At 48.4% G+C, this 27,452-nt stretch overlaps 1 protein-coding gene across 2 annotated transcripts in view; it reads left to right on the top strand.

The window, feature by feature from the left end:
- LOC139047958 (BTB/POZ domain-containing protein 6-B-like) overlaps nucleotides 1–20,801 on the top strand; it is a 34,487-nt gene extending 13,686 nt beyond the window's left edge. For both annotated transcript variants that reach the window (XM_070522166.1, XM_070522165.1), the window contains exons 4-5: nucleotides 11,172–11,463; nucleotides 18,110–20,801. In XM_070522166.1, coding sequence (XP_070378267.1) covers nucleotides 11,172–11,463; nucleotides 18,110–18,481 — 664 coding nt within the window. In that variant the 3' untranslated portion in view covers nucleotides 18,482–20,801. The remainder of the gene's footprint in view (nucleotides 1–11,171; nucleotides 11,464–18,109) is intronic.
- The last annotated feature ends 6,651 nt before the right edge of the window (nucleotides 20,802–27,452 follow it).

Raw genomic sequence — 27,452 nt, 5'->3', positions numbered from 1 at the left:
CGTTCCGTTGCCGTCCACAACTGCTATCGCGATAGTTGATGTATTGCCGTACTGGGCCGCGTCAACAAATGCGGTGGCTTCACGATCCGCGTCTGTGCGGTCGAGAATCGCGCGGGCGCGGGCCCGACGCCTACCCACGTTGTATAGTGGGTGGACGTTTCTGGGAAACGGTGAGACTTTGTAGTTGTCTCTAATTTCACTCGGTAGGGTAACAGCGTGCTCGAGATAGGGAGATGGGGAGACATTAGCTTCGCTTAAAATTAGTCTACCGGCTTTGGACGAGGATAGGCGGAGTATTTGCGCCATAGTCTGAGCCTCGATCACTTCGTCGATGTTGTTGTGCATGCCTAGCTGATCAACCTTTGCTGTACCTGCTCTTTGTGGAATGCCCAAGACCTGTTTGATGCTCTTGCGCATGAGTGTGTTTAGTTTCGTCTTTTCTGTTTTCGTCCAGTTGTGGGCAGAGGCGACGTAATTAATATGGCTCATAAGGAACGCGTGGTATACGCGCAGTAGGTTATCTTCGCAGAGACCCTTCCTGCGCCCTGAGACTCTGTGGATGAGTCTGATCATATTTTCGGTTTTGGCGGTTAAGTGTTTGATCGAGTGTGCGTGGCATCCGGTGGCTTCGATTAGAAGCCCAAGAATGCGAATGTGGTCGACTCGCGGAATCTGTTGGCCGTCTCTTGTATGTAGTGCGATCGGAAGTTCGTCTAGAGGAGTTAGGTATCGGACTCCTTGGCAAGACTTGCGATATAGTAAGAGTTCCGATTTCTTGGAAGATAGCTTCATTCCTGTCTCTAGTAGGTACTCCTCCGTGGCATCTAGGGCAGACTGTAATGCCTGCTCCATGTCTGCCAGGGAGCCTCCCGGGCTCCAGATGGTGATGTCATCTGCGTATAGAGCGAAATTTACGTTCGGGATGTCTCGTAGTTTGTCTGCGAGTCCCTTCATCACTATGTTAAAGAGTAATGGAGAGATGACTGAGCCTTGCGGTGTTCCGACGGAACCCAGCGTGTAGCAGTCCGACTTAAGTTGTGAGACTCGCAGTCGGGCTTCTCTGTCTTTTAAGAAGGAGCGCACGTACTCCTGAAATCTCTGGCCGAGGCCGAGGCCTGCCACAGACTCCAATATGAAGCGGTGCGAGACGGTGTCGAATGCTCTCGTGATATCGAGGGCGAGGATGCCTCGAACGTCTCTTGTTTTAACGTCAAAGACCTGTCTTTTTAGGAGCAACATGACATCTTGCGTGGAAAGGTGGGGTCGAAACCCTACCATGTTGTGTGGGAGGAGTTCGTGTTCCTCAATGTAGCGTGACACTCGGTTTTGAATGACGTGCTCGGCTACTTTACCCACGCATGAGGTAAGAGAGATAGGGCGTAAATTGTCGAGGTTAAGTGATTTGCCGGGTTTTGGGATAAGGACCACCGTGGCCGTGCGCCATTGCGTTGGTACCTCTCCTGTTTCCCACACGTGGTTGATGTCTTTAAGGAGTAGTGTAATGGCCTGGTCGTCTAAGTTACGTAACATTCGGTTGGTTACCCCGTCGGGTCCTGAGGCCGATCTGCTGTTGAGGTTGTGTAGCACCTCTCGAACTTCTGCTTCCGTGAAGGCAGCGTCTAGTTCGGGAGTGGTGTCGCACTTTATGCTCGGGTAATCGTTGGGGTGAGCGTCGCCTAATGGAAGGTAACGTTTGGCGATTTCTGCCAGGAAGGACTCTTCTGTTCCCCCTTTCGCTTTATGTAAGTGTAAAAGTCGGTCTAGCGCGTGGCTGTGATTGTCCTTTGTTTGGCTGTCGTCTAACATGCGTTTCAGGAGGTTCCACTTACCTCCGGTCCGCATGCGGCCGTCGACCGCCGAACATAGTTCCTGCCATTGGAGTCTTGTGAGCTCCGTACAGTATTGTTCGATATCTCGGTTGAGTATCGCGATGCGTTTGCGCAGGCGTCTGTTGAGACGTTGTTTTCGCCATCGCGCAAGTATCGAGGCCTTGGCCTCGAGTAAGTGTGCGAGGTGAGGGTCAACCCTTGGGACCTCCAATTCCGTTTGTATGGTTTTCGTGGCTCTAGCTACGTCGCCCTTTATCGCAGAGAGGAGCTCTGCGAAGGAATCGTACGTGTTCGTGTCTTCCTTCCGTAACTGGCGGAAGCTATCCCAGTCTGTAAGGGTGAAAGACCGGGGTGGGGCCGCCGTGTTTGGTATTTCTGTGCGTATGACGAAGTGATCGCTGCCCAGGTTCTCTTGCGTATTCGTCCATGTGTAGTTTGCTACATTTCGGAGTAGCGTGAGGTCCGGCGTAGTATCGCGTTGTGTCGACGTACCCAATCTGGTGGGGAACCTGTGGTCCGTCACCAGGGTGAGGGACAGGTCGTCGATCGCGCGCGAGAGGTTGTTGCCGCTAGGCTTGATTGTGGGATAACCCCACGACGGGTGGGGGGCGTTGAAGTCCCCTGCGATAATGAGCGGTGAGTTTCGTGCCAATGATGTGGCTTTAATAAGGATCGCGTGGAAAGATTGTTTGTAGTGCGCGGGGGAGCTGTAGACGTTTAGTACAAAAATGCTTTGTTTTAGGAGTCGGTTAGGTACGAGCTCGATTAGGATCGCCTCGATGCGACTGTTTTTCGGAAGGACGTTATGCACGATATGCGCGAATTTTCTATTAACGAGCGTGGCGATGCCTCTCCTGGCGTCCCCTCCTTTTTGGGAGACGGGGCTGTACCCTGAGAGCGTGAGGGTTTCACATAGGGTTTCTTGTAATAGTATTACGTGCGGCTTTTTGGGTTGAATTTTGAGGTACTGTTGCAGCGAGGATTTGCGTTTCGCGTAGCTAGCGCAATTCCACTGCCAAATTTCTAAGGTGTCCCGTGTCGTGTTAGCCATGATGGTTTTGCGGGGGATTTATTGGTGACGAGGGGTGCGTCGTCGTGTCCATCTGTTGTGGCTGACTAGCTTTGTTTTTAATTTTTATGGCGACTTTATTTTCGACCACCTCTACACGACTCGTTAGGATACGAATACTTTCTAGGTTCTCTCGCGTGAGGCGCAGAATTTCGCCTAGGGTGTCTTGCGGTGCATTACTCTCTTCTTCCGTCTCTGGGAGCGGAGGGGGCTTGCGTTTGGCTGTGCTAACTTTTACGTTTGTCTCCTGGGGTGGTGCTTGTTTGGGAGCTTTAAGGTTTTGAATCTCCTGTTTTGCGTCATTAAGCTGCGCTGTAAGCACTTGTATGGTGGCCCGGAGACCCGCTAGTTCCTGTCGTAGGGCTGTGACTATCTCGCTCTCATGCTCGGGCAATGAAGACCGCGTTACCTGTCTGGTAGATGAAACGTCTCGTTGCTGCTGCTGGTGATGTCTCCCTCGTACTCGGTCGGCCCACGTCAGTTCCGTGGGGCCGGATGTAGGGCGCCCCCTGGAGCAGGACCGGCTGCTGCGTCGTCCCCTGGAGCGGGAGCGGCTGCTGCGTAGGGCGCTGCGGCGCTCGGGTGTCGGCGTGACCGAGCGACTCCTTGTGGTCGCTACGGGAATACCCGAGGTGGCGGCCGAGTCCCTGTGACTGGCGCCGCTTGGTCCTTGGGAGCGGCTACGGCCGCGTCGGTTGCGTCTGCGGCGGCGTCTCTGTCGAACGATGTAAGGGACCTGAAACTTGCGCTTGCAGTCCTTGTCGGCGGTGGGGTGCGGTCCGCCGCACAGGGTGCAGTGAGGGGAACACTGGTGATCCTCCGCTGGAGTTTTGATGCCACACTTCCGGCACCACGTCGTACTGGGGTTAGGGCAGACATCCGCGCGGTGACCGATGTTGCCACAGTTGTAGCAAACTTCTGTGTGTCTGCGAAAGAGTGTGCATCGAACAATGCTTGCTCCGCAGTAGATGTAATTTGGTACTTGCATTCCTTGGAAAAGGATTGTCACGGCTGTGGTGTTCTTGATTCTCTTCACCTCCAAGGCGTTGGGGTTGCGTTTCGTGACGATCAGTTCTCGGAGTTGGGAGTCGTTGAGCTCGAGGTCAATGCCTCGGACTACGCCTTTGCAGGTATCATCGGGTGGCGCCGGGTATACTGCGACCCGATACGTAGTATCTTTCATGCGAATTTGTTGCACCGTGGCGTATGCTCTTGCATTACGTTCGCTGGGGGTGCAGATGATGAAGATATTCTGAGTTACGTTGGGGCAGATGGAGTCTTCCGTGAGGTCTTGAGGAGCCAGGGCTGCCGCCATTGCCAGAGCTTGCTCAACCTGCACTGGTGTAGATTTGGCCACGTTAAGACCGTCTCGCGGTCTCACGATTATACGGAACGTGTCCCTCGGTAGCTGAGGGAGTCTCGAGGTAGCGACGAGGCGCTGGTATGCGCTGTTCGGTCCGGCGGTGCGCTCACCGTCCCTTCGTCTGCCACGAGTACTTGAACTTGCTCCTTGTGGTTGACTGGCCTTTACCTTGCGTGATTTGCGGTTATATGCCGCAATCCAGCCCGGGTCATTCGCATCTTCCGGCGATATCGTCTCACCGGGGACGATTTCCATGGCGGCAATGACTGACTTGCGGTGTTAGGCCTAGGCCTACCCGCCTTTGAACGACGAGGTTGAGAATTCGAATGCAGAAAATGTTGAGAAAGAATCCACCCACCGAAATAAATCCGGTATCCACGGAATCCGTGTAACTTGCTGCTTTCGTTGGTACACAATTCACTTCGATTTAGCGTGAATAACCTCGTGAAATCATTGATGATATCGGGAGCCGATGTTTGCACGTCCGCACCAGTCGGCGCCCCACTATTTTTTTCGCGCAGAGACGCTGACGGCATTTCTCATGTTGAATCTAGGTGACCAGGTCGACGACGTTATCGATCGATGATCGACCGTGTCGGAAGCCCGCCATGGCATCTGGGTAGGTGTTCTGGTATTCCAAGTACCACTCCAGGAGTCCTAGGACCATCCGCTCCATTACTTTGCCTACAAGCTCGCCAAAGCGATCGTGCGATATGATTAGAGTCCCAACGGCGACTTGCCAGGCTTCAGCAGTGGAACAAAGCGACTTGTCTTGCAGGTTGCTGGTAGCGTGCCATCTCTCCAAGACTCATTGTACACCTCAAGGACAGCACCTCACGCTCGCTCCCCCAGGTGACACAGAGCTCGGCAGGAAATTCCATCAGGTCCTGGCGCTGATGTGCGGCTACACAAAACTAATGCTGCCTTAAGTTCGTGGGTTGAGAATGGTAGATCCATCCGACGATCACGTGGTGGCGGACAGCTGCTTGAAGGCGATGGAATGAGAAATCCTCTGCCACGTCAATCTCAGATCTCTTTTGAGAGAGGGAAAGCGCCTTGAATAGGAGTCGCTGTACGGGGAGCGTCCGGAGACCGCGCACCGTTCTCCATAGTTGCGATAAAGGCTTGCGTGGTTCTAGCGACTCACCGAAGGCAGTCCACCGTTGCGATTCGAGCTGGTCTAACCGGTGCTGTATCTTCTTTTGCGTGCGTCTATCGGTTCATAAGTCATCCATTGTCTTCGTACGTCGGTATCTTCGTTCAGCACGTCGTCGGATTGCTCGAAGTCGTTCTAGTTCCACATCAAATTCCGTCAGTTTCGAAGAGCATGTGAGAGTACGCACAGTGTCTTGCACCGCGCTCTTGATTGCCTCTTCCAAGTCGAAGATGGATTGGCGTCGCAGTGTTCTTCCATAATAGACTGAAATTTAGGCCACTCCACTCTTCGGATCGTATCCCGTATTTTGGAAGGGGGCAATCCTTTGATCTTAATGTCCGTGGGGATATGGTCGCTTCCGTGGGTCTCTATGTCTGCAAATCACCCTGCACGTCTGACAAGGCTTCGTGAGACGAAAGCGAAGTCAAGACAGCTGCTGTACGTGAAGCCACGTAAGAACGTAGGACTTCCATCATTCAGCAGCCAACGTTCATTACTGGAGGCGAAAGATACCAGAGCTCTGCCTCTTGCGTTGATCATCGGACTTCCCCAGAGTGTATGATGGGCGTTGAAATCTCCAATGATGACCCAGGAATTGGAAGTTGAGGAAAGGATGTCTTGTAGTCTTTTGTAATCAAATCGACTTGACGGAGATAGGTAGGCGCCCACAAAAGTAAAGGTCAAATTCTTTTTCCTTACGTTTAGGCATATATATCGATTATTGTCATTAGGTGGTACAGGCGGATCAGTGTAAGTTAGGTCACGGCGAATAAACACCAAAACCTTACTGTTTTCATAAACAGTTGTCGACATAAACGATTCATATCTGGGGCGCCTGATCGTGTTCGATAAGTTCGGCTCGCAAATGACGATAATGGGAAACATATTGGCATAGAAGAAGCGACGGAAATCTGAAATGCGTGCTCTGAGTCCTCGGGCATTCCACTGAAACATAGCTGCATGTCGAACGTCTTCCCTAAGGACCGTGGCTCTGGAGCCATGGTCTATTCAAGGGTTGCAAGCACCGGACTCAGAGTGTCCAGTACTTGAAGCGCACTTCTGGCAGACGGTGTGTGCATGTTGCTTAGCAACCCGCGAATGGCATTTATTAAAGGCCTAATAAGTGCTATAACTTGCTCATCTGTTTTCCGCGACCCCTCGGATACAGCACCTTGCAGTACTGGGGGCGGCTTCTTCTGCGGCTCTTCTGGTGGTCGTGTACGCGGAAGTGGCGGCCATTCCTTTGTGAAGAGAGATCTGGTAGTTTTCTCCCTTCCAACTTTGGTGTTCAAAGTGCTGGAAACGTCCGCTGATGATGCTGCATGACGAGTTGACTTTTCCTGAAAGCTTCATGTTTTCCGTCGTGAAGACCTTCGACAGTGACGTCGTCTTCGCCGTACTTTCACAGCGGCCTTTTTGTGAATAGAGTTCTCTCTCGCCATTTGTTTAAGAATGGTGATCTCTTTCTTAATCTCGGGACAGTCTTTGGAAGAGGCGCAGTGATCACCATGACACTTAGGACACCTTAACGTGGTTGCGCTGCAGTTGTCTGCTGAGTGGGGTTCGGCACATCGAGGGCACACGGCCGAATTTCTGCAAAAACCCTTCACATGTCCGATCTTCTGACAATTGAAGCATTGCATTGGTGTTGGAATAAATGGTCGAATCTGGTGGCGAAAGTGGCCGACCTTCACGTAGGATGGAAGGCAGTCCCCTTTGAACGTTATCCTCACACAACGTGTGTTGCCGAGGCGACCAACATGCACAATGACGTTGTGTTCACTTGCTGGTTTTATGAGGATTGGAAGGTCTGCGTTTGGTATTTCACTGTCAATGTCATAGATGACTCCTGTTATTGTGGCACCATTCGCTGGCACGATGGATGGGACCTTGATATTTCCCAGCTGCGTTACATGTTAGAGTATGGTCAGCGCGCTCGGGTTCATGACATCGATTGCCAGGATGTTTCACGTAGTGTTTATCCTGACATCCTTGAACTCGTTCGGCACGTTGAACTCGTTCGGGGTGTTGTACATCCCGAGGATGTACAACACCCCGAGGATCATTTACTGAGATTCATTTATTAAGCACAAGTAATTTCCCCTATGTTGTCCTTGGTGTGACTGTTTGTTGGCTTCTTAGAAATCGTTTTGTGTACGTAATTTGATATTTAAAAGTAACGAATTGTCTGTTGCATGACAAGCTCAATCTTCTTTTTTGTTTTTATGTACTCCTGCTCGTGCACGAAGAGGCCCTACAATATGTACTCGTATGAACAGCGCAAATAAGTATTTGCGCACACATCAAAGAAAGTTTCACTTAACCCTATTATGTCACAACACCGTTTCCCACTGCGTAAAATTTTAATACCTTTATCTATGTTTCCGGTCGTTAAGAGCGCATTTATACAAAAAAAGTTTAGTCCAAGCTATATTAGCATATCTAGTGATTATTGATTGGTTTGATGAACAGTGTTGCCATCTTTTTCGAACATGTCGCTAAACTGAGGCACAGAATTCGCTAAATTTTCTCAATATCTTGCTCGAAGGTCGCTAAAATTGTCGCTAAAATAGTCTAGAGATTTTGATGCTGTTTAGGTGCTCTTTCAACACCACAAATATAGGCTAACACATAGCAAACATTGGCTGTTCGTCCAAGGTGCATGCAGGTTAACAAAAATTTATTAGGAGGTTGTAGAAGACCTAATTTATGTTATTAAAGATTCATTTAGAAAATAATGTAAGATGGCAGCTGAAATCCTGCGTTTACGTACAGATTTTAAGGTTAAAGATTTGGCGCGCTTCAAACAATCACATGTAACCTGATTCTCTCATCAGGTAGGCGCTTTGTAATTTTGTAGCTTTAAGCGCTCGTCAAAGAACTGATCTTGCCTATGTTCACATTGTGTACCTTTGTACAGGTGAGATTACGTTGCCGCCTCTTAATCCATCTGAATGCTCGCTCCGTGCAGTATTGATTTGTCCGAAGGGCGTCAGAAACGGAGGCGATGCATTGATTCGCGTGGACAAGCCCAACTGCAGCACGCCTTTCCACATTTCGTATCTCCTGTTATTGACCTTCTGCGTTGGAAACGTTGCCATAAATTTTACGTTTATTGCAGTAAGTCTTGAAACCTAATTTAGTGCTATGCTCGCAAACTTGTCATCTAATGAAACCTAAATAAACATCTCCAGCAACCGCAGTTTAAAGACCCTTTCCAAAGGTTTCCTGAAAAAGAAAACGCGCATTTTGGGACCACAATTTGAAGCCTGTTTGCCTCATCGCAATTAACCACTCCCTTGGTGAGTGGAGACCACCGTGCGGTACAGCCAATTTCGGGCATCTTTTTTTTCTAGCTTTTTTTTAATTATAACGAACGCTCTCGAAAGTCATTTCTGAACCATCTTTCTTTGAAGCCGCTACGTCTCCAATGATGCTGCCAGGCTGCCAAAGAATTTAGCTGGCCGCTGAAGGGGGAAAAAAATGTGTCGCTTAACAGATTTAAAGGGCCCCTGAAACGGTTCGGATAAATTTTGTAGACGCGTGGAGTACAGCTAAAGTTAATCATTGGCACCATAATTTGTGTAAAACGTCTTGTAATAAGAGAGCTACGGACGATTACAAGTTATCCTCCTGCATAGTCATGCATTTTCTCCTCAACTCGTTCACCGAGTGATCGGGGCTAAGCTCCGCCTTCGCTGGCTCTGCGTCATGATGGCACGTCGTGTCGTCGGTTTCCCGTTCTCTGGGAGCGAGCGCGCGAAACCTCTCCATACTCTCCGCCAGCTGCATGGCAGTCGACCCCAAGCGGGAGCTATCGAAGCAGCGTGCGTTGCGAGCATTCTGTCGCAGCGCCGAACGTGTCTGGTATTCCGGTACCACAGGCAAGCTGGGCGTTTCGACGGATGGCTGCGGGCGTAAACTCAAGCTCATGAAAGAACTTGCGCGTCTAAGTACTTGAGCGGCCTGATCGGTCTGCACGGCCCAGCCAACCTGTTGGCGCAGAGCTTAACCAGCTAAACAAAGCGCTAATATTGCTCTAACCAAGTGTAAAACACTTTAAACATTTACAAAAACAACGTGTTAGCGATTACACTCCCGCGAAAAATTTACGCGAGCAGCAAAGAAGAATACATTTTGTTACTGCTACTGTGTGTGGTTGAGCTCTGTGCCAACAGGAGGCAGCACCGTGCAGACCATGTACATTTGCGCTCCTGCTCATCCCGTGAAACGACACGGTCAAACGGCCAGGACCTGTCCCCTTGCACTTGCGTTTACCCTAATACCGGCCTCGCAAAACGATATTGCGTTAGTAATCTTCTGGTGTAAAGTGACGGCCGCAAACTCGCAAATCGTGGCACCGATCGGATAGCGTAAGTCCGATGCGCTGCAGCCAGTCCGCTCGTCTGCTGCCTTGCAGAGGGACACGATGTCGCAGCTTGACATATTGCCAGTCGATGCGTTTGTAGTCCACAACGCAGGAAAGTCGAATTATAGTGCTCGCGAAAAGACTGAGACCGACCCTGACCGCGGAGCTGTCGTCAAAATGGAGCACGTTGTAACACAAGCAGACGACGCTTGCTGCTTGCCGGAAGTCCTTAAGTGTAGGGAGAAATTGTTCTTGTGCATTCTCTTTTTGTTACTTGCTTTCTATAGAAACAAATTAACTAACACTCAAACTATGGCGAACATCATTTGTTCGTCATAAAAGTGGAAAAATTATCGATGCCGCACCCTGGGCTGCCAAACGGATAGCTCGGCATACTGACCTCAATTGGGTGATTTAGATCATATGGCTGGGGGCGGCTGAAAATTCCGTCGAGCAGTGTGCTGCGATCGGCAGCGATGTACATTTTTAAAACATTATAATAAATTACACGCTTTACGCGGAGCACTTAGATGCGTCAATTAATGATCAGAAGGACCTACTCTAATGACTCAGTACGCTTGTACAAAATCGTCAAAATTGTTTCAGGGTCCCTCAAAATTAGGTAAATCTAGCGTCAAAATCGCTAAAACGGCAACACTGTTGCTGAACCATCTAGTGCCTTAAAGCTCACTCGAGCGTATAAGAAACGGTACTATATAGGCTATCCGTTAAATTTATTGTGCAGGAACCGAACTATTGAGATATCGAACGCGGCGTGGAATATATTGAGGCTGGCACCTACGACTGCCGGCCACTAGAACGAGAACGATGAACTGCATCGTAGAACACGCGTTGTCCGAGTGACTACCATTGTTTTGAGGCAGCAACAACATTATTAAAGGACCACGGTTTTGCAAAGGCCTCTGTTAACTTCGTGAAAAAACGATACGCTACGGTTACGTCAATTCCTACTTATAGGCGGGATCCGCATAATTTTGTTACTTTTAAGCTTTTTGAGTTACATTTTATTATCCCTAGCAAAATACGCTCTGAATCTGGCGACCGGTCTGCTTACGCGTGAGTCGATTTCTAGACATTGCGCTGCATCGCAAATCAGGTACCGTATGTTCGGCACTCGTTTACATTATTTTAACTTCACTGTTTGTCGCCCGCTATGTCATTGCAGGGGTCATTTTATTAGCCGTGCATATTATTAACGACGAGGCTTTGTTTTTCATTTGCCTGCCATGCTGTACGTCGCTGTATTGTATTGCGCCATTTAGGAAAAAGAAAACCTTCGGGACTTACCCGCGTATCTGCCCTTGTATGTTTGGCGAGATGTTCGTCTGTGACAGCCATTTTGCAACCCCGCTTTTGTTGCGCAGGTACGTGTACGCGGGAGGGGCCAGGATCGAGAATTGCTTTGAAGCCTTGCACACACATGCTGCAGCTGAGAAATATCTCTTCGAAGAGCTGACAAGTGCGTGCCTGGCGTACCTTCGCAAGCACGTCGACGCCAAAGAAGCTTGCCTCATGCTCGACTGTGCCTTCGAGAGCGGCTACGGGTCGCTTGACAAAGTGGCGGAGGCAGTGCTCGCTAGGAACGGCGTGGACGTGCTGCGTTCCGATACGTTTTTCAATAGTCGTCTGGAAACGGCGCATCTTGTTCTGGACAAGGTAACAGTCAGTAGCGTGACGAGAGTTTCATGCCAAGATTGCTTAGCACGAAACCCTGCTGTAGCATGGGCTGCATTCCTCCGAGCGCGATTCAGAGCAAGAAACAAAAACAAATCGTAGGCGCCCGGTGTCACGTGACTGGGCTACTCCAATTGGCGGCGAGGAGTTACGGAGTCGCCATCTATCGGAAGCGACTCGCTGGCGTAGTATGAAGGATCACGTGGCGCGCTCCTCATAGGTTTGGCGTCATAGGCGTTTTGTTCGCCTGTTCACCTGGTCAAAAGCAATCGTTCCGGACTTATTTTATAGGAATCGCACACATTGTGCAGATAATGTCTGCCGTGTTGAGAAATGTCAATGAAATTGTGTGCTTTTGTTTTCTACCTATTCGCCCCAGCGTGCTGCATTAGCTTACAATAAACAAGGTGAACGCTGACCGGCGTATATAAAGGATTAAGACGCATGTTCCAGGTTACTTTTAAAAAAAAACCTGGATTATCAGCTTGAAACTTAACTGCGTGGTTAACGTGAACAAGCTGCGAACGGTAGCCACGAGACGAGCGATCGCGTACGTCGCATCACGTGAGCGATCGGTGATGACGAAAGTTTCGGTGTGCCGAACCAGAAACTTCTGGCACAGACCGCGTTTGCTAAGTGGCATCAGAGCCGTGCTGTGTCACCCTTGTCGTACGACACTTCCCGTTGTTGTGAGTCGTTGCTGATCTTGGAGAGCTGCTGGGAGGTAAGCATACCTATCTGAGCTGTGTCACCTGCTTCCTCAGCAGGGCAGAGAGTCTGGGCGATAAAATAGTTCACGTGAGTAGTAAAATGCAGAATGGGGTCAAGGAAGCTATGCGGTGGACGAACGTAATGAAGTGGAAGTGACGGTAAACAATGGTTTATTGTTGTGCAGTGTTTCAGGCGTACACGATAAAAGGCAAGATGCCATGAGTTTTTTGTTCCTAGAATCTACGTACACAAAAGGATATTCATCAAAGTTTGGTTAATGCGCTCGACGAGGCCATTTGTCTGCGGGCGATGCGGGAACTCGTGACCAAGCTGGCCAACAGATACGCAAGAGCTCTTCGACTACGTCGGCCGCGAACTGGCGACCGCGATCGCTCACATAATGTGGGCCTTTAAGACGCATTATAACAGTGTGCAGCAAGAAGCACGAAACATCGACAGCCATGGCCGTTGGCATCGCCGCGGATTCAGCATAATGCGTCACTTGTTTGGCGTAGACCGTAATCCAACACTGTAAAAATTGTGTTTTCTGAAAAAGGGTGTGTTCTTGCCGCACGTAACACCCTTACCGTTAGTTCCTCAGATATTTATAGAGGCCGGCAACGGAGCTCTACCTAGATGTGCGATGACAAAGGCTTAATTGGAAACTATGTAATCAGTCTGACAGTCTTGGGCTGCGCATAAAACTATCCCACAAGAGAATTATACAGGGAGAGCTAGGAAACTCTCCTGTCAGATACTTATGAGCGCCCAAGGGTGTCACAATGGTTACATATTTTTCAACTGGATCTTCTCTCATCGCACGTCTAGTTAGAGCTCTTTTGTGGTCCTCCGTAAATTTTTGTAAGGTCCTAACGGTAAGGGTATTAGGGTAAGGGTGTAAACAATTTTACAGTGAACGGTCGTCGTTAGTTGAGTGCGGGAATGGGCTGAGAAGGTCGACTCCAACCATTTCGAAAGGAGATGGTGGTAGTGTTACGGGGCGAAGGAATTCGTCCGGATCAGCAGTGGGGCGCTTATTTGCAGTTGTAACAGACCACATACCGTATACACTCGTGTGAGAGCCGCACTTTCTTTTCCGCGATTTTGATGGGGTGCGGCCCTTCCACGGAAGTGTGAAATTTTGTTCAATTTTAGATCCACGTATGGAAAAACCTGTTTAATCATGCCATATATACCTAGGGATGGGAGATCTGGCATCAAGTTGCGGACATCCTCGCTAGATGTCTTCATCGGTATCGCTGCTCGGGCTCGGCTCGTCGCCGCTGCTCGGGTCATCCGCACGTTGATGTATCCGATCGTCCTCTGTGCCGTCCATGGCATTGGAAATCCCGGTGACCTTAATCCTCTTTACGATAATGTCCGTGGACACCGCACGCCACGCGTTTAAAATCCAAGAGCAGACGAGCTGAAGTGACGCCCTGCTTAGTCGTCCGGTCGGCGTTTTCTCGTGGTTGCCCGCTGCCATCCATTCAGGGTACTGGCCTTTGTATTCTGCCTTAAACGGCCTATTAATAGACACATCCAGTGGTTGCAGCATGCTTGTTAAACCGCCGGGGATGACCGCCAGATGCGTACGAGGTTCTGCAAGAGTTGCCTTCACGCGCTGTGTGAGGTGGCCACGAAAGCTGTCCAATATGAGCACGGCCTTCCGTCGCAGCAGGCCTCCCAGCTGGTTAGCCCACCAAGTTTTCACCCAGTCCACCACTAGTTTATCGGACATCCAGCCCATTTCTTGCACTCTGACGATGATTCCATTCGGGAAGCTATCCTTGGGCAGCGTCTTTCGCTTAAACACTACGTACGGGGGGAGCTTCCTTCCGTCCGCTGTGACAGATAGCATTACAGTGCAGCGCTGACGCTCGGCACCGGTCGTGCGCACAAGGACGCTCTTCGCGCCGGTTTGCTTGACCATCTTGTTCTCTGGAGCATCGGACCAAACAGGCGTTTGGTCCGCGTTTCCTATCTGGTCTAGGTGGTACTCGTGCTCCGCTCGCCGCGCGTTAACAAAGAGGTGAAACTTGATCCCTTTGTCATCGTACTCGCGTGGAAGTCTTCGGCAGAGTGTTGCCCGGCGGCGGATGCTGAGTTGTTGCCGCTTCATAAATCTCCGAAGCCATCCCTCGGTTGTCTTGAAATCCGTAGGTGAAATGTTCATGTGGCGTGCGACTGCAAGGGCCTTGACGCGGAGCATCTCGGTTGACAACGCACAGCCGTCTTTCCTGATGTCCGTGACGCATTTCGCGAGCTCCTTCTCGAGTGTTGGAAATTTGCAAGGCTTGTCGCGGAATGATTTGCTAGTCTTGTTTGTCGCGGCCAGCTCTTCCTTTTGGTCGCACCAGTGAGGCACGCACTTGAAATTCCGGCCGGCTGCACGTTTTCTATTCTGTTCGGCGTATGCGACAACTTGAAGTTTCAACGCAGCATCGTATGCGGTTAAGCGTTTTTTTTTTTTCGTTTCCATCGCAAGCGGTTGTGCTATGGGCAGTCCTCAAAGCGAACGGCGGCACAAAGGATCAATGGCGCTGGCGAGAAAAGCGACAAGATCTCCCAGATAGTGCCGCGCTTCTGAAACTCACAGATAGCGCCGCGTGACGAAACCGCAGGACAGCTATTGCCATCTGGTGGCTGCCGCGAAATGCGCGCCGTACGCGAAACGTGACGACGCTGCCGTTTGCTGGCGAGATTTTTTTTTTCAAAATTTGCACTGCCAAGTTAGGGGGAGTGGCCCTTACACGAGCGCGGCCCTTAGTCGAGTGTATGCGGTACTTTTCTGTATTCTGTCGCAGCCTACACCAAGTAGAATGGGCTCTGAATGCGGTGGTTTGTTACTAGTGAAACTCATACGCCCAGTGGTCGCGTCGCGCGTAACGATGCATTTGAGGCCTCAAGGTCTTCTGGTCGAATAGGAGGAGGCGGTACCACATCAGCCTAGTTCTTTTTGCCGAGCAGGTCACCTTGGACGACGAAGCCATTGTTACCTGTCGGCTGAGCACCTTAGGAAAAGAGGACATCCAGGCTACGGTCGTTGCGTTGCTCTTCTAGAAACTGGCTAGATCCGGAAAGGAATGTCATAACTAGAGAACCAGAAGTTCATTGAAATTGTCGGTGGCACATGTACTTATTGGTGGAGAGCCTTGAAAAGCAGTCGCCGTCCGTATGACGATGTCCACTCTCGTAACAGACTGTGAAGTCAAATTCGTGCAAGCGTAGCGCGCAGCGACCAAGTCGACCAGACGAGTCATGGAGACCAACCAATCAGCATGGTGAATAATCAGAAATGATCGTGAAACGGTGGCCGTTGGCATATGGATAGCACAATAGGAAAAAAGAATGATGGCACTCATGTTCAGTGACGGTGTAATTGTGTTCGAACTTGCTGAATGACATGTTGGGCGTCGCCAAGGCGTTGGGCGAGGACAGCGCCAAGGCCTATTCCTTTAGCGTCGACGTGCAACTCTTGCGGTAGAGGGGTGGGAATCAGAGTATGCGTCTAGAAGAGCTGGAAGAGAACATGAACTCGAGTTGACGAAATAGCATAGATAAAGAAGCTTTAATGAGGGAAAGATAGAGGACGGAATCGCATTCTGCTGTCCAGGTAAAAGGCGCACCATAGCATGGCAATGAAGTCAGAGTCTAGGCCGTATTGGCAAAGTTCGGTACAAAACGTTGAAAGTACTAGGAAAAACCGAGTTAACCTTTCAACTCGCTTTGTGACTGCGGTTATATAATGTCGGTAATTGCGGTGGCCTTTTGTGAGTGGTCGCACACCGTGCTTGCCCGCTAGATATCAGCGCACTAGCGCGATATCACAAATTAAGTGACATTTCTTCGACTTGAGGGTAAAGGCATTTGCTATTTCTTGGGCCTCTTGGTAAACTGACTTGGAAAGCATATTTAGCGCCAGCAGACAAGGACAGAAGGGACACGACATCACAATGTGCTAATTTCAACAACTTGATTTTCAGGAAACACACACCTATTTAACCCATGCACAGTGGTGCCACCTCATCCAAATCTTAGCCATCCAAAAAAATATCTAACAAGTCGACCGAAGGGGCACCAATACACTTATCACTATTCCGACAGATAGCCTGAGCCTCAATAATCTATCGCACATCTTTATCTTTGTCCTTAGCAAGAACTCGGCAGGATCCATACACCGGCGCACAGCCGCATTCCTGACAGTGAGATGACAGATGACCGTATTGCTTATATTTCACGTTTAGGCTATGTTCCCGTAATCGGTCATTAAGACACCTTCCTGTCTGTCCGATGTATTTTTCCCACAGGACAGCAGGACAAAAGAGAGAGAGAGAAAAGGGGAAAGAAGGACAGAGAGGCTAGCCAGTGTTAATACCGGATGGCTAACCTGTGCTGGGGAAATGGATAAAGGGAATAAAAGGAGAAAGACCCAATGGCTCAAGCCCATGGCTTAAGCTATTGGATAACTGGTAAATGAATAGACGTAGGATGCCTCACGGCGACGCTATTACGAGAGGAGAATGATGAACCTGGAGTGAGGACGACGAAATGACCGCGATGGTTTCAGAATGATATTGTGAGCAGCAATTGCATGACGATGGTGTGTCGACGATGACATGACAGTCGGATGAGAAGTTGCATGACGATGACGCATTCAGAGGAGAACGTGATTGATTATTTGTCTGTAATAAAAGTTTTTACGTGGCAGAATAATGCTGTTGACGCCTTTCGACACATATAGGACATGGCTCTGCCGACTATTAGCTGGAAATCCACCTGAGCGGCATTTTTATCCTTCCGTTGCTCGCCGTGGCAAATTTTCCACTAGCCACCGCAAGTTAACCAAGCGGTAGCGGCCCGGTGTCAGACGCACGCACCACCCTCCTTATCCGATCATCTACTTTCACTGCCGCTAGTTTGTACCCGACAAAACCCTCTCCGCTGCTGCGTACTCATCGTCTCTTGTCGGCTAATTCGATAAAGCTGTCAAGGCAGACAATGCTATCCGTTTTGATAATGAACAAAACCGATTTTCTATACATGAGGAGAGCGTATGATTGGGCGGTTAAAGGAGCGCTGCGGGTCAATGCCCGGTGCTTGCGTCGGCGGTTACGTAAATGGAAGGTCAGGGGATTGGTGTGAAAACACATTTTAATAATTTTACGTCATAGGGTCCCTGGTACACATCCTTGACGATCCCTTTCGGAAGATGGCCAACCTTGACCTCCTTCGTCATTTGAGGTTCGAGGGCCTTGCAAAACTTAAACTTAAGCACTTCTTCGTTGTATGCTGTGCGCCGGGAAGTTATGGTCGCTGCATTAGCGTTTGCCATGTCCACTTTCTAGCCGCTGGATCCCTGGAGCACTTTATTTCATCTACGAACTTCTCTCACGTTGTTATCGGTCCACCTTTCGCCGTATCTTCAGCAACAGCCGTCGAAGGCTAGTGGCTCGATTTATTGGTCCCACGGGAGGTTGAGGAGTGGGGAGCTGTCGCCGTTGGAAGCCATCTCTCGTTGTAGACTCAATTCGGCGACTTCAGCAAAGCTCAGATTGCGCCTCTTTGGTCGGTTGGTTGTAGTTCTTCGGGGGCGTCGTTTTATCTGGTTACTCCACCAGAACTGTTACGATGGGATATGCTTTGGGTTTTGATTGTGCTGCACAGAACTAAATCATGAGCTCCTGAAAATATTGTCAAATTCTCTGTCGCGATATCTCTAGATGATTGCAGGTACGTTTTTATTCAAATAATACTGCCCTGTTTACGTTCGGATTAAGTTTAATGCTAACTTTATACAAGCTAACAGCTCCTTATACTTGCATTTTGAAGGCAACATTTTGCGCAATGGAAATTACAACAATATATCTGCACGTGACAAATGTATTCGTGTATGTATTCGCCAATATATTCGCAGGTGACAAATGTACCGGAAATTTGGATAGTTCGTGCGGCGCTCAAGTGGGCGCGATCATTTTGCAAGGCGGGTGCCACAGACTTCAAGACGACCATCGGTGCCTTCCTGCCGAAACTGAGGTTCTTGGCGCTGTCATCGTCGGAATTTGTCGAGTTCGTCACCTCCGAGGACGCGCAAGGTGTGATGGGAAAAGAAGACGCGTTCGCCATTTTGTGTCACGTGATCCACGAGGGGCCCGCTACACTGCCGGAGTGGGTATGCCGGGAGAATATGCCACGCCGTCTGACGACAGATGACCCGACTGTCTTGTCCGAGAGCGACTGGTCTTACTCGGATGAGAATGACAGCCCTTACATTGACAGCGACTTTTGAGAGAGTTTTAGGCCCCAGGTGAACTGATTTCACCACTCGAACGTACGTGCAGTGCAGAAGATATCTTGTTCAGCTACGACTGTGCCTGTTTGAATGAATGGTGTTGCGCATTAAAAAGATATACATTGCGTAACTGTTGGCATCAGATTTCCATATTTTTTAGTCATTGAATAAATATGTAAGTAAAAGTTAGGTACCAAATGTAGAAGTTTTCAACTGCGAAGCAGAAGCAGACCCAAGATTTTCCATTGGTTCTGTCACAACATTTTGATTTGTATAACTTCATCAGTTTACGTTTAACCACTACGCGGGAGTTTTGCGAAAAGGGCTCTTCAGAAAGCACAGTTTTCTTTATAAAATGCTTGCTGCATGCATAGGATAGGTTGGAGAAATGGTAGTAACTTGCCGAAGCAGCGTATTTATCACATTTCGCTCATGGCGTACTGATCCGTGCCAGTTTATTTAAATGCGTTTGTTTGCTTGTTTGTGTGCTTAAATGGAAACGTGCAAATTTGATGCTTAATTTAAAGCAAAATTATTCAGTATATTCACACGATTTTTGTGAAAGCATAGGCCGGTCTATACAGCAAAGGGTTCTCCCAACTCTCACTGGGCCTTTACTCTTTTATAAAACTGCAGCCGATTTTACGCAAATGTAGACAACGATTGTTTATATTTAGCGCCTCGCAAACGTTTCAAGAGAAAAGTACAAGCAAACCTTGCTCTCATGTCACTGTTCGCAAAAAGTTGTTCATATATATATACACACTTGCCGAATATGACAGCGCTGCATTTGTTGTCAAAAACCAACTTAAATATCGATTTCGGAGCGTTGAATGCTTTATTTTCCTTTCATCTGTGCTACCGTATAGGGTTATTTATGGAACGAGCGGCATTTATATTTTACGTGCACATAATCATGAATGTGTGTCAGTACTCTGTTAAACAGGTTCCTTTGTACGTGAAGTGTTTTCTGTGAAAGATGTGCTTCTTTAGTTTTTGAAATCCTCAAGCTCTAATTCACGTGTTTTTCAGCGATGACAGTGTCAGATTATTGAAAGAAAGTTATTCAGGGCGATATTTACTGAAAAACATTCAGCAATGGTGGACGCCAGAACTTGCATGGTAAGTACATGTCAAATAAATACGTTAATTTTGCAAGTTTACCAACTTTAGGAGGTGTGCTGTCATCACATGACGTCGACTAAACTTCGTTACTGAAGGGATAACATTTTAGTGGAAACGTTGTGCATATGGCCCAGCTTTCGTAAAGTACGGATTCTGAATGTGTCACGAAATGCATTGTGTTTCCATTCAAGTGTTTTGCGTGCGGAAATTCCCTGCACAATATCTAACCTAACCAGAAATGTTGCAGATGTTGAGTTTTTGAAACTGGTGCAAATCACAGAGTTCCGAAAACGAAATGTTATGCGTTGAATAGTGTCCGACTTCCGCAATGTCAACATCCCTCCTAATGACATTAATGAGAAAACGTAATATGTGCTCAAGAGGTCATTAACGCTCATGTTGGCAATTTTTGAGCAAAATCTGACGTCCGCCACTGTTCGGTAGCTCATTCACCTAAAATGGTCTCAAATCTCTCATGTTTAATAACCTCAAACAGACCTCGCAAAAACGGAAGCCACGAACACGAGATCACAACGAATATCAAACTGCGCCTTTCACAGTCATCTGCTTTGTGTGGACCCGCATGTTGCACTGTTACAAGGTTTAAATCTAACCAGCTAGCTCAAATGTGTACACTATGGGCATGTTGTGGTCGTTTCCATACAAAAAAGTTTGAAGATTGCTGTCAAGTTATTGCGATTGTAATTTCTTCCTCACTGTACGCTAACGTTACACGGCATCCACACCACTTCTGTTCCTTGGAGCCATTTCACCAATTTCTTTGAAACAGAAGCATTCTGTTTCGGCAGTAACAAACGACTGACTATATTAAATTTCTGGCCCTACTTAGAACTTAAGGAATATTGAGGGTTTACTTTCATATACATAGGGGGCAGATGGGATATCATAAGCAATCCTTTAGGCGTCACAACCATGAGTTCTAGCCATGTGCCCTAAGCTGCAATCGTGTATTGTAATGTACAAATCTTCTCACACTGTGGGACCCGAATTTCGGTTGGAATGGATGTATGTATATTGTGTATGTGGCTTCTTTCACTGTGCTGTAAGTGTAGTTATTGTCTTATTTACAACTGTTACTCAGGCGATGTCAAGGCCTGACAGCGCAAGTGTGATTGCTTGTGTACTTGTATTTCCACCGTTTAAGCCTTCGATAAATGACGTCATGTGAGGTCTTTTGTGTCTTTTGACTTGACACGCTCACTGTTGGCTGATTTGGCAGCGTAATTGCTTTTTGCCTTTTCTTTTTTATGCATTCGTACCTGGCACGAAGTATTTGCTGGCATCACCTGAGGCACTGTTGTGTTGCGATAGCAAATAGTTGAAAAAAAATAGAAAATTTTCAGGCGATCCCTGCGGTTGTGATTTCAGTTGCTACGACTGTAGTGGGCTCTCTACAACAGGCACCACCATCATCTCGACGACAAATCGTGATGCGCATAACGCCGGTTTATTCGGCTACAGCATTGCCGGCTGTGGAATTAAACATGCATGCAAGGAGGCAACCACTCGGAGTTCATGTGTGGGGCAGGCTTCACGAAATAAAAAAGTCGACAACCGCCAACGCGTCACTGTAGATCAATTTTCACCCTGAATGATCGTTAAGGGTGCATATCGGTCTATAACTGACGCCCGTGCATAGGTAAGGGCGTAACACTGTGATCTATAGGCAAAAAACAACATGAAGAGTGTAAATCGCTTTACAAAGCGCTCAATATAGTGGCCTGACGACAGTGGACGTTGGAGTAATTGCAAGGTCGGCCGGACAGCGAAAACCAAGTTTCGAACTTCTAAGCGGGACCATTGTACGTGTTCAAGAATGCTTCAGAAGGACAGTATCGTGGAAACTCGGAAATCTACTCCCACTTGAAGAAACAACTCTAAATCAAATGAGGACAGGGATGTGCGTACGGGCGCTGAACCAGCGCCGAAGCAAAGCAGAACCACCGCAGGACGATCGGCATCATCTCAGTTGAGGAAACCTGCTGCAGCTTGAAGGCTTCACGCAGTGAAAGCTTGGCTGAACCTGAATTAGATTAAATAAGTACAGATCACACATTTTATCTGCTTCTGTGTAGCACACGGGTATATATGCGAGGATGAACAAATGTGATCTCCAGTGGTGAATCTTCCAGCATCCTAGAGCATGAGTTAAGCGATTTGCTCGATGGAGCACGTCTCTCTAATAAATGAAACGTTCTACATATAAGGCGCTAGTTCATGTGCATAATTTTACAGCTCCTGTATTGCGAAATGTCTTCTGCACACCGTAGAAAAATGTTTAAGAAAGACAGAAAAATATGGCAATTTGTAACATATACTTTTACTTTAGCTTGTTCTCTGTCTGATCTCAGCGCAACTGTCTGTTTGTTTCTTTCTGCAATTTTTACACTTTCTTCCAATAAGGGGCTGAGAGTTTGCTCCCGCCATAAAGCGTGAAATTCTGGAATGTGCTTGCAACAGATCATGCATATAGAGAAAGGAATGCTACGTGGAACATACTAGATGTGACCGCTGACGAGAGATGTGGTGCCAGGCACCTGGCACTGCGCGGCACCATCCACTCTACAAGATTCGCGGCATGACTCGTCCTGGTTGTAACTGCAACTTAGGTAGAGAGAGAGAAAGCAAGCACACACAGAGAGAGAGCAAGCACACACACAGAGAGAGAGGTGTTTATTACGATAGAAAAGCTGAGAGATCGGCTTGAATCAATGTTCTCACCTGTTACTCGGCGGTGGGGGAAGGGTAAAAGGTGCAGACAGAAAGAAGAGCGAAGCCGTTGATTATGAGGATGAAGATGGCCGTGAAAATCTTGCACGCCCCAAGACTCTTCAAAATCTCCTGTCCAGCCTAGCTGCTCTCATACAAAACTTTGTTGAGAGCCTTCAGACTATCAGGCTGATGACGAGGATCAGGCGAAGGTCCCAATTGAAACTTTTCAGTTAATGGTCCAACGACAAATTTTGACGTGTCTGTCGGCGGTTTTCTCTGCACATCAAATCGCGGGCAGATGCACAAGAGGTGTTCTGTCGTCTCAGGAATACGGCATTCCTGATAACACGAAAGGCAGGGAGGTCAACCAGCCGAGCACCCGGTTTGCTATCCTACACTGGGGGTGGGAGAAAGGGGAATGAAAAGAGGAAAAAATGGATAGAGTAAGCACTGAGTGCGTGTCGTACGATGTACAGGCCCTCTAGTAACTAAGACCACTTGACTCGTGCATACTAGGTCCATCACCTATACTTGCGGGCCTGGTGAAGCCGCAACACACAAGTCTTAATTGAAGATTGTAAAGAGACAAACAAACGTTATATCGCTTACAGTATTTAATAAATTTTCACTTTAATGTATGGAGACCAAGGGTGCGATCTTGTACGCGTTCCAAACTCGAACGGAGGCGGTCCGTTCTTTCCGTCGCGAAATTGGCGGTCCGTTCCGTTGCGTTTGTCCGATAGCAGACAACACGGAATGATTGACAGCAGATATCACTTCACAATTGACGTCATGGCGTTCTTCACCGTTCAAACTGACCAACCGTGTGCGGCTCGGTGGAACGGACCGCCTCCGTTCTATTTTGGAACGCGTACAAGATCGCACCCCAATTCTGTTCAAATTAGGAAAAATTATGGCGGGCCATAAAGAGAAAAAGACCATTTCTAAAGATATTTACTCATTTCTCTTTATATTGATATTTATCTTTACACTTATCTGTATACTGTAATGGCCGACGGCGGCAGAGACGAACACGTACGCACCTTCCGGCGCCATTAAGCCGTTCCGCTGCGTGGCGCTTCCGAGAGCTCCGTGTGCCTCGCCTCCCTACCTGGACGGGATGGCAGCGGGTTATAAAACGCTGTCACTCGGCCGTCATCGCTCCCACGGGGAGGTCAACGGGCTTCCCCCGTAGCAATGCTCGTACGAACCAGGAGAGGCGTTTTATTGGGCTGTTCAAACAAGCCTGCGGGTCACCGCCCAATGCTTGCGTCGGCGATTGCGTAAATTCGACATCAAGGGTTTGGAATAAAATCTTCACGGAATACTTTTACGTTATACGGCCCCTGTTTTTTGCACACAGCACTCGTGCCGTCAGCCGAAGGCAAGAGGCATACGAGCAGATCATGACGGTGCGTCCACTTGGAACCAGTCGCTTCTTTTGCAAGCAAACACACTGCCCATCTGTCGCCTCTCTGAAGAGACCTTCTAAACCTTAATTCACGTGCGGCAAACCGTCGTCCATAGCTTGACAGCACGGCGACGACGACGGCAGATGCACGTCTCGAACGGCCGCATAATTGATATTGCAATAAAACATAGTTAGCACGAGGACTGCAGCAACAAAAGGTAAACGAAACAAGCATTTTTAGTCTGCTTCGTTTCAGAAGACCACGTATCAGAGATCACTTGGCCTGGCGAACCTGCAAATACCGAATCAATTGCAAGGGTTAAGAGAATGCTTCACCTCAAAAGCTCCTTTGTCCGAATATATAGGAACGGAGGAGTCTTTTTATGCAGGACACACCACCCCGGATTTCGTAAGGCTTACCTCACGAGAAGAAAAGCTTGAATTCTACAAGCTGTGGGGCGTAACGTTTTTTATTTATGCCATCAATCCTTATTTGTAGAAAGTGCCAAATATAGAATAACTAAAGCATCGTGTTTGCGGTTCTATAAATAAAAAAATATTACAATTTTGTGTACATCTACCGAAAGATATAAAGTCTGAGCAGGAAACATGGGAAAGTTTTAAACATTGGTTGCATGCTTATGCTTCACATTTCTTTGCTTACGATGCAGAACATGGCTGCACAACATACGGCCCACGGCAAAACTGAGACTTCAACGTTGTGCCTGCGCTGGCATCAGCGCATGGCCACATACGACAAAAAAGACCGTTTTCTTTGTCAATGGAATACCCAAAATGAGTTTTCAAAATTTTAGTTTTCAGTAAAATAAGATCCTACACCTCGAAAATTTAGAAAAACACCGGAATGCCTCAGATCGCACTGAACAATTTAACAAGAACGCTTTTCTACGGCTAGCGTTGCTTCTTAGGAGGCGTTCCTGCCGTTACGTCCTGCACGAGAACCGTAGTTCGAGGCTTTGTATTAGGACACAATGAATACCAAGCCACTTGTCAACGAAGCGTATTAAAGGCATCATAATAACGTGATATAATAATTATTCGCGGACTCATTTATTAGCGAGAGACGGCCGGCCCTATTTACAACGCCGGGACTCGGTTGCAGATATATCCACGAACTTCTAAAACACTGTAAGGGCTCAGGACGCAACGTAATTCTGACCTTTTCGCCCTTAGAACTGGAATCAACCTGACGGGCAGTGGAGGCATGATAAGCCAGGAAAGAAAAGGAAAGGCTTCGGAGTTTTCGCAGAAGCAGCCCGTGACATTACGGTTGTTGATGGGGGATTACGCTGTATCATAACGTAATCAGGAAATAACCATCGCCACATTTGAAAACTTGTGATTAACAGCCATTACGCGGGGAAATGCATGACGTCATGCCCGCTTCGTCGAATGAATGGTTCTTGTTCTGGTAGGGTATACTACGTTAATCTTATGTACAGTTCCTCTACGTATAGTGTCGCTTCGCAGTTTTGAAAAACGAAAATGCGGGAGACCCAACGAGTTGAAATCTATCTACAGCGAAGGTTTGTATCGAAGCACTGCTACGCGCACGCACGCACGCAAGCGTGCACAAATTATACCGATCCGTATGTTAAGCGGAGTTGCTAACTAATGGCGAGTGCGGCGGGCGCTTTGAACGCGTCATGGTTTCAGAGGCAGCATGCGCATATCTAGGTATAGCGCAATTCGAATGCATTCTATCAGCAAGAAGCGTTTACTTCCTCGTTACCATGCAGCAGCTAATGCGTGGAGGCGTGGGCCATCTGGTGGTGTTGCAAGGAACCCGAGTGGCGCGCGTACTCCGCTGTGATTGGCCAGGTGGTAGGTACCAAGGGTCGGAAAACCCGGTTTTTACGCCCATGCGCGGCATATTGTTTAAGACGCCAATGGCGCACACTGGGACATGCCTGTAGCAGCTTTTTTTTTTAACTCTACTGAAATGTTCAATTTCAGTGCAGTGTACATGTTTGTGGACGGCGTCACGCAACGTGTGCTGGGCGCTTCACTCACAGCGACCGCTTCGTGAGGCCAGCCATACGTCAGATCCGCAAAATTTAGTATTAGTAGAAATTACTGCATTAGTATCAAATTACTGCTTACACAACCATTCAGGGAAGTTGGATCTCAAACGGCGGTCAACAGCACTTGCTGTCAACGTAAAAATTAAGTTATGGGATTTTGCATTCCAAAACCAGAATCTGAATATCGAGGCACATCGTAGTGAAGGGACCCCTGAAATTCGGGCCTCGTGGGGTTCTTTAACGTGCACCTAAATCTAAATGCCCGTGTGTTTTCGAAATGCGGCCGCCGTGGCCGGGATTCGATCCCGCGACCTCGTGCTCAGCAGCCCAACACCATGGCCACTAAGCAACGCAAAAAAGACAACCGCCTTTCTTGCAATTGGAGCGTAAGTATATACCAGAATAGCAGTGGTTTCGGCATTGGAAACAGACAAAAGCGGTATGCACATATAGGCCTGCACACAAGAAAGCCGTCCCTGTGCGAAAGACACATGGCCTACGCTTCAAGGCTAACGACTGGCGCAGCTTGAATTCTCGAAGCAACAAGGTGGGCTACAAAAAACGCCGCTGTAGAGGCACAGGGTTAATGTTGGCAGCCTGTAGTTCTTTAACGTGCACTCAAAGCTGGGTACATGTAGGTTTTCTCACTCCGCCCTCATCGGAAGGTAGCCACCGCATCAGGTAATCGAACCCGGGTTCTCAGCAGGACCGCCGCAGCCAAGTGAAGGCATAACATGATAACAACGTTCAGCGAAATTGAGTGTGACAGATATTAGCAAAAATTCCTCGCCGTCCTTGTATACCTGGTACGGTGTTTCCTAATATCCACCTATCGTTCATTCTTTCGTTATCATAAGTGACGCTGGCGTTTTCGGCGGCGGCCGAGGCAGAGGTCAAAGTACCTAAGATATGAACTGGATCATTAGGAAATAAGCCAAATGCGTGCGAACCGTTCACTCTTCCCCCCCAACGGCATCAGTTGAGGTGCTCTCGTACACCGGAGCATTGCCGCACATTTAGTGCAATCGCGTCGAATCTACTTTTTTTTTCACGTCCTATCGCTCACATCGTGAACCGCAGACAGCGCCCCGAACTTCTTCGCGTACGCCCTCACTGCCCTAACCCTTGCCAGCGACCACCACGCTTTGTCGCTCCTCCAGCACGCTCTACGCTTCATCATCTCAAGATATAAATGGGCGGCGTGCTTTGGCGCATAGGAGCCCGACAGTCCCGCCATTCCGCGTCATACTCTTGCGAGTGCTTGCGAACTTCGTGTAACGGTGCAATCCTATAGACCGTTTTATTGAGAGCGCCGGTATTTTGCGATGACAGCGCCGTCTGTCGTCCGCCTCCAAGCTCGTATGCGCTCGAGCGAGCATGGCGAACGTGTTGTTGACGACGAGTGGCGAGTTTTCGAGCTTTGCTGAAAGGTGTCAACAAGTTGTTTGGATTGGGAAACATCTTAGCATGCTGTCACTAAGCTCTTAGCTTCGATATAGCCGTAATATAATATCGCAATGGACATAGAGGCGCCCCCGCAGCTCTGCCCGCGATCAAAATAGGAGCCAAGTCTGAACATTGTCGATAGGTAATGTACACAAGTAGGTTGTTGACATTGTATACCTAGCCTTGAACTCTATTGAGGTATCACTCA

Source organism: Dermacentor albipictus, chromosome 7 (assembly GCF_038994185.2).
Source record: "Dermacentor albipictus isolate Rhodes 1998 colony chromosome 7, USDA_Dalb.pri_finalv2, whole genome shotgun sequence".
Classification (NCBI taxonomy): domain Eukaryota; kingdom Metazoa; phylum Arthropoda; class Arachnida; order Ixodida; family Ixodidae; genus Dermacentor; species Dermacentor albipictus.
The sequence above is the reverse complement of the archived record's forward strand: the minus strand, read 5'-3'. Positions and strand labels throughout refer to the sequence as shown.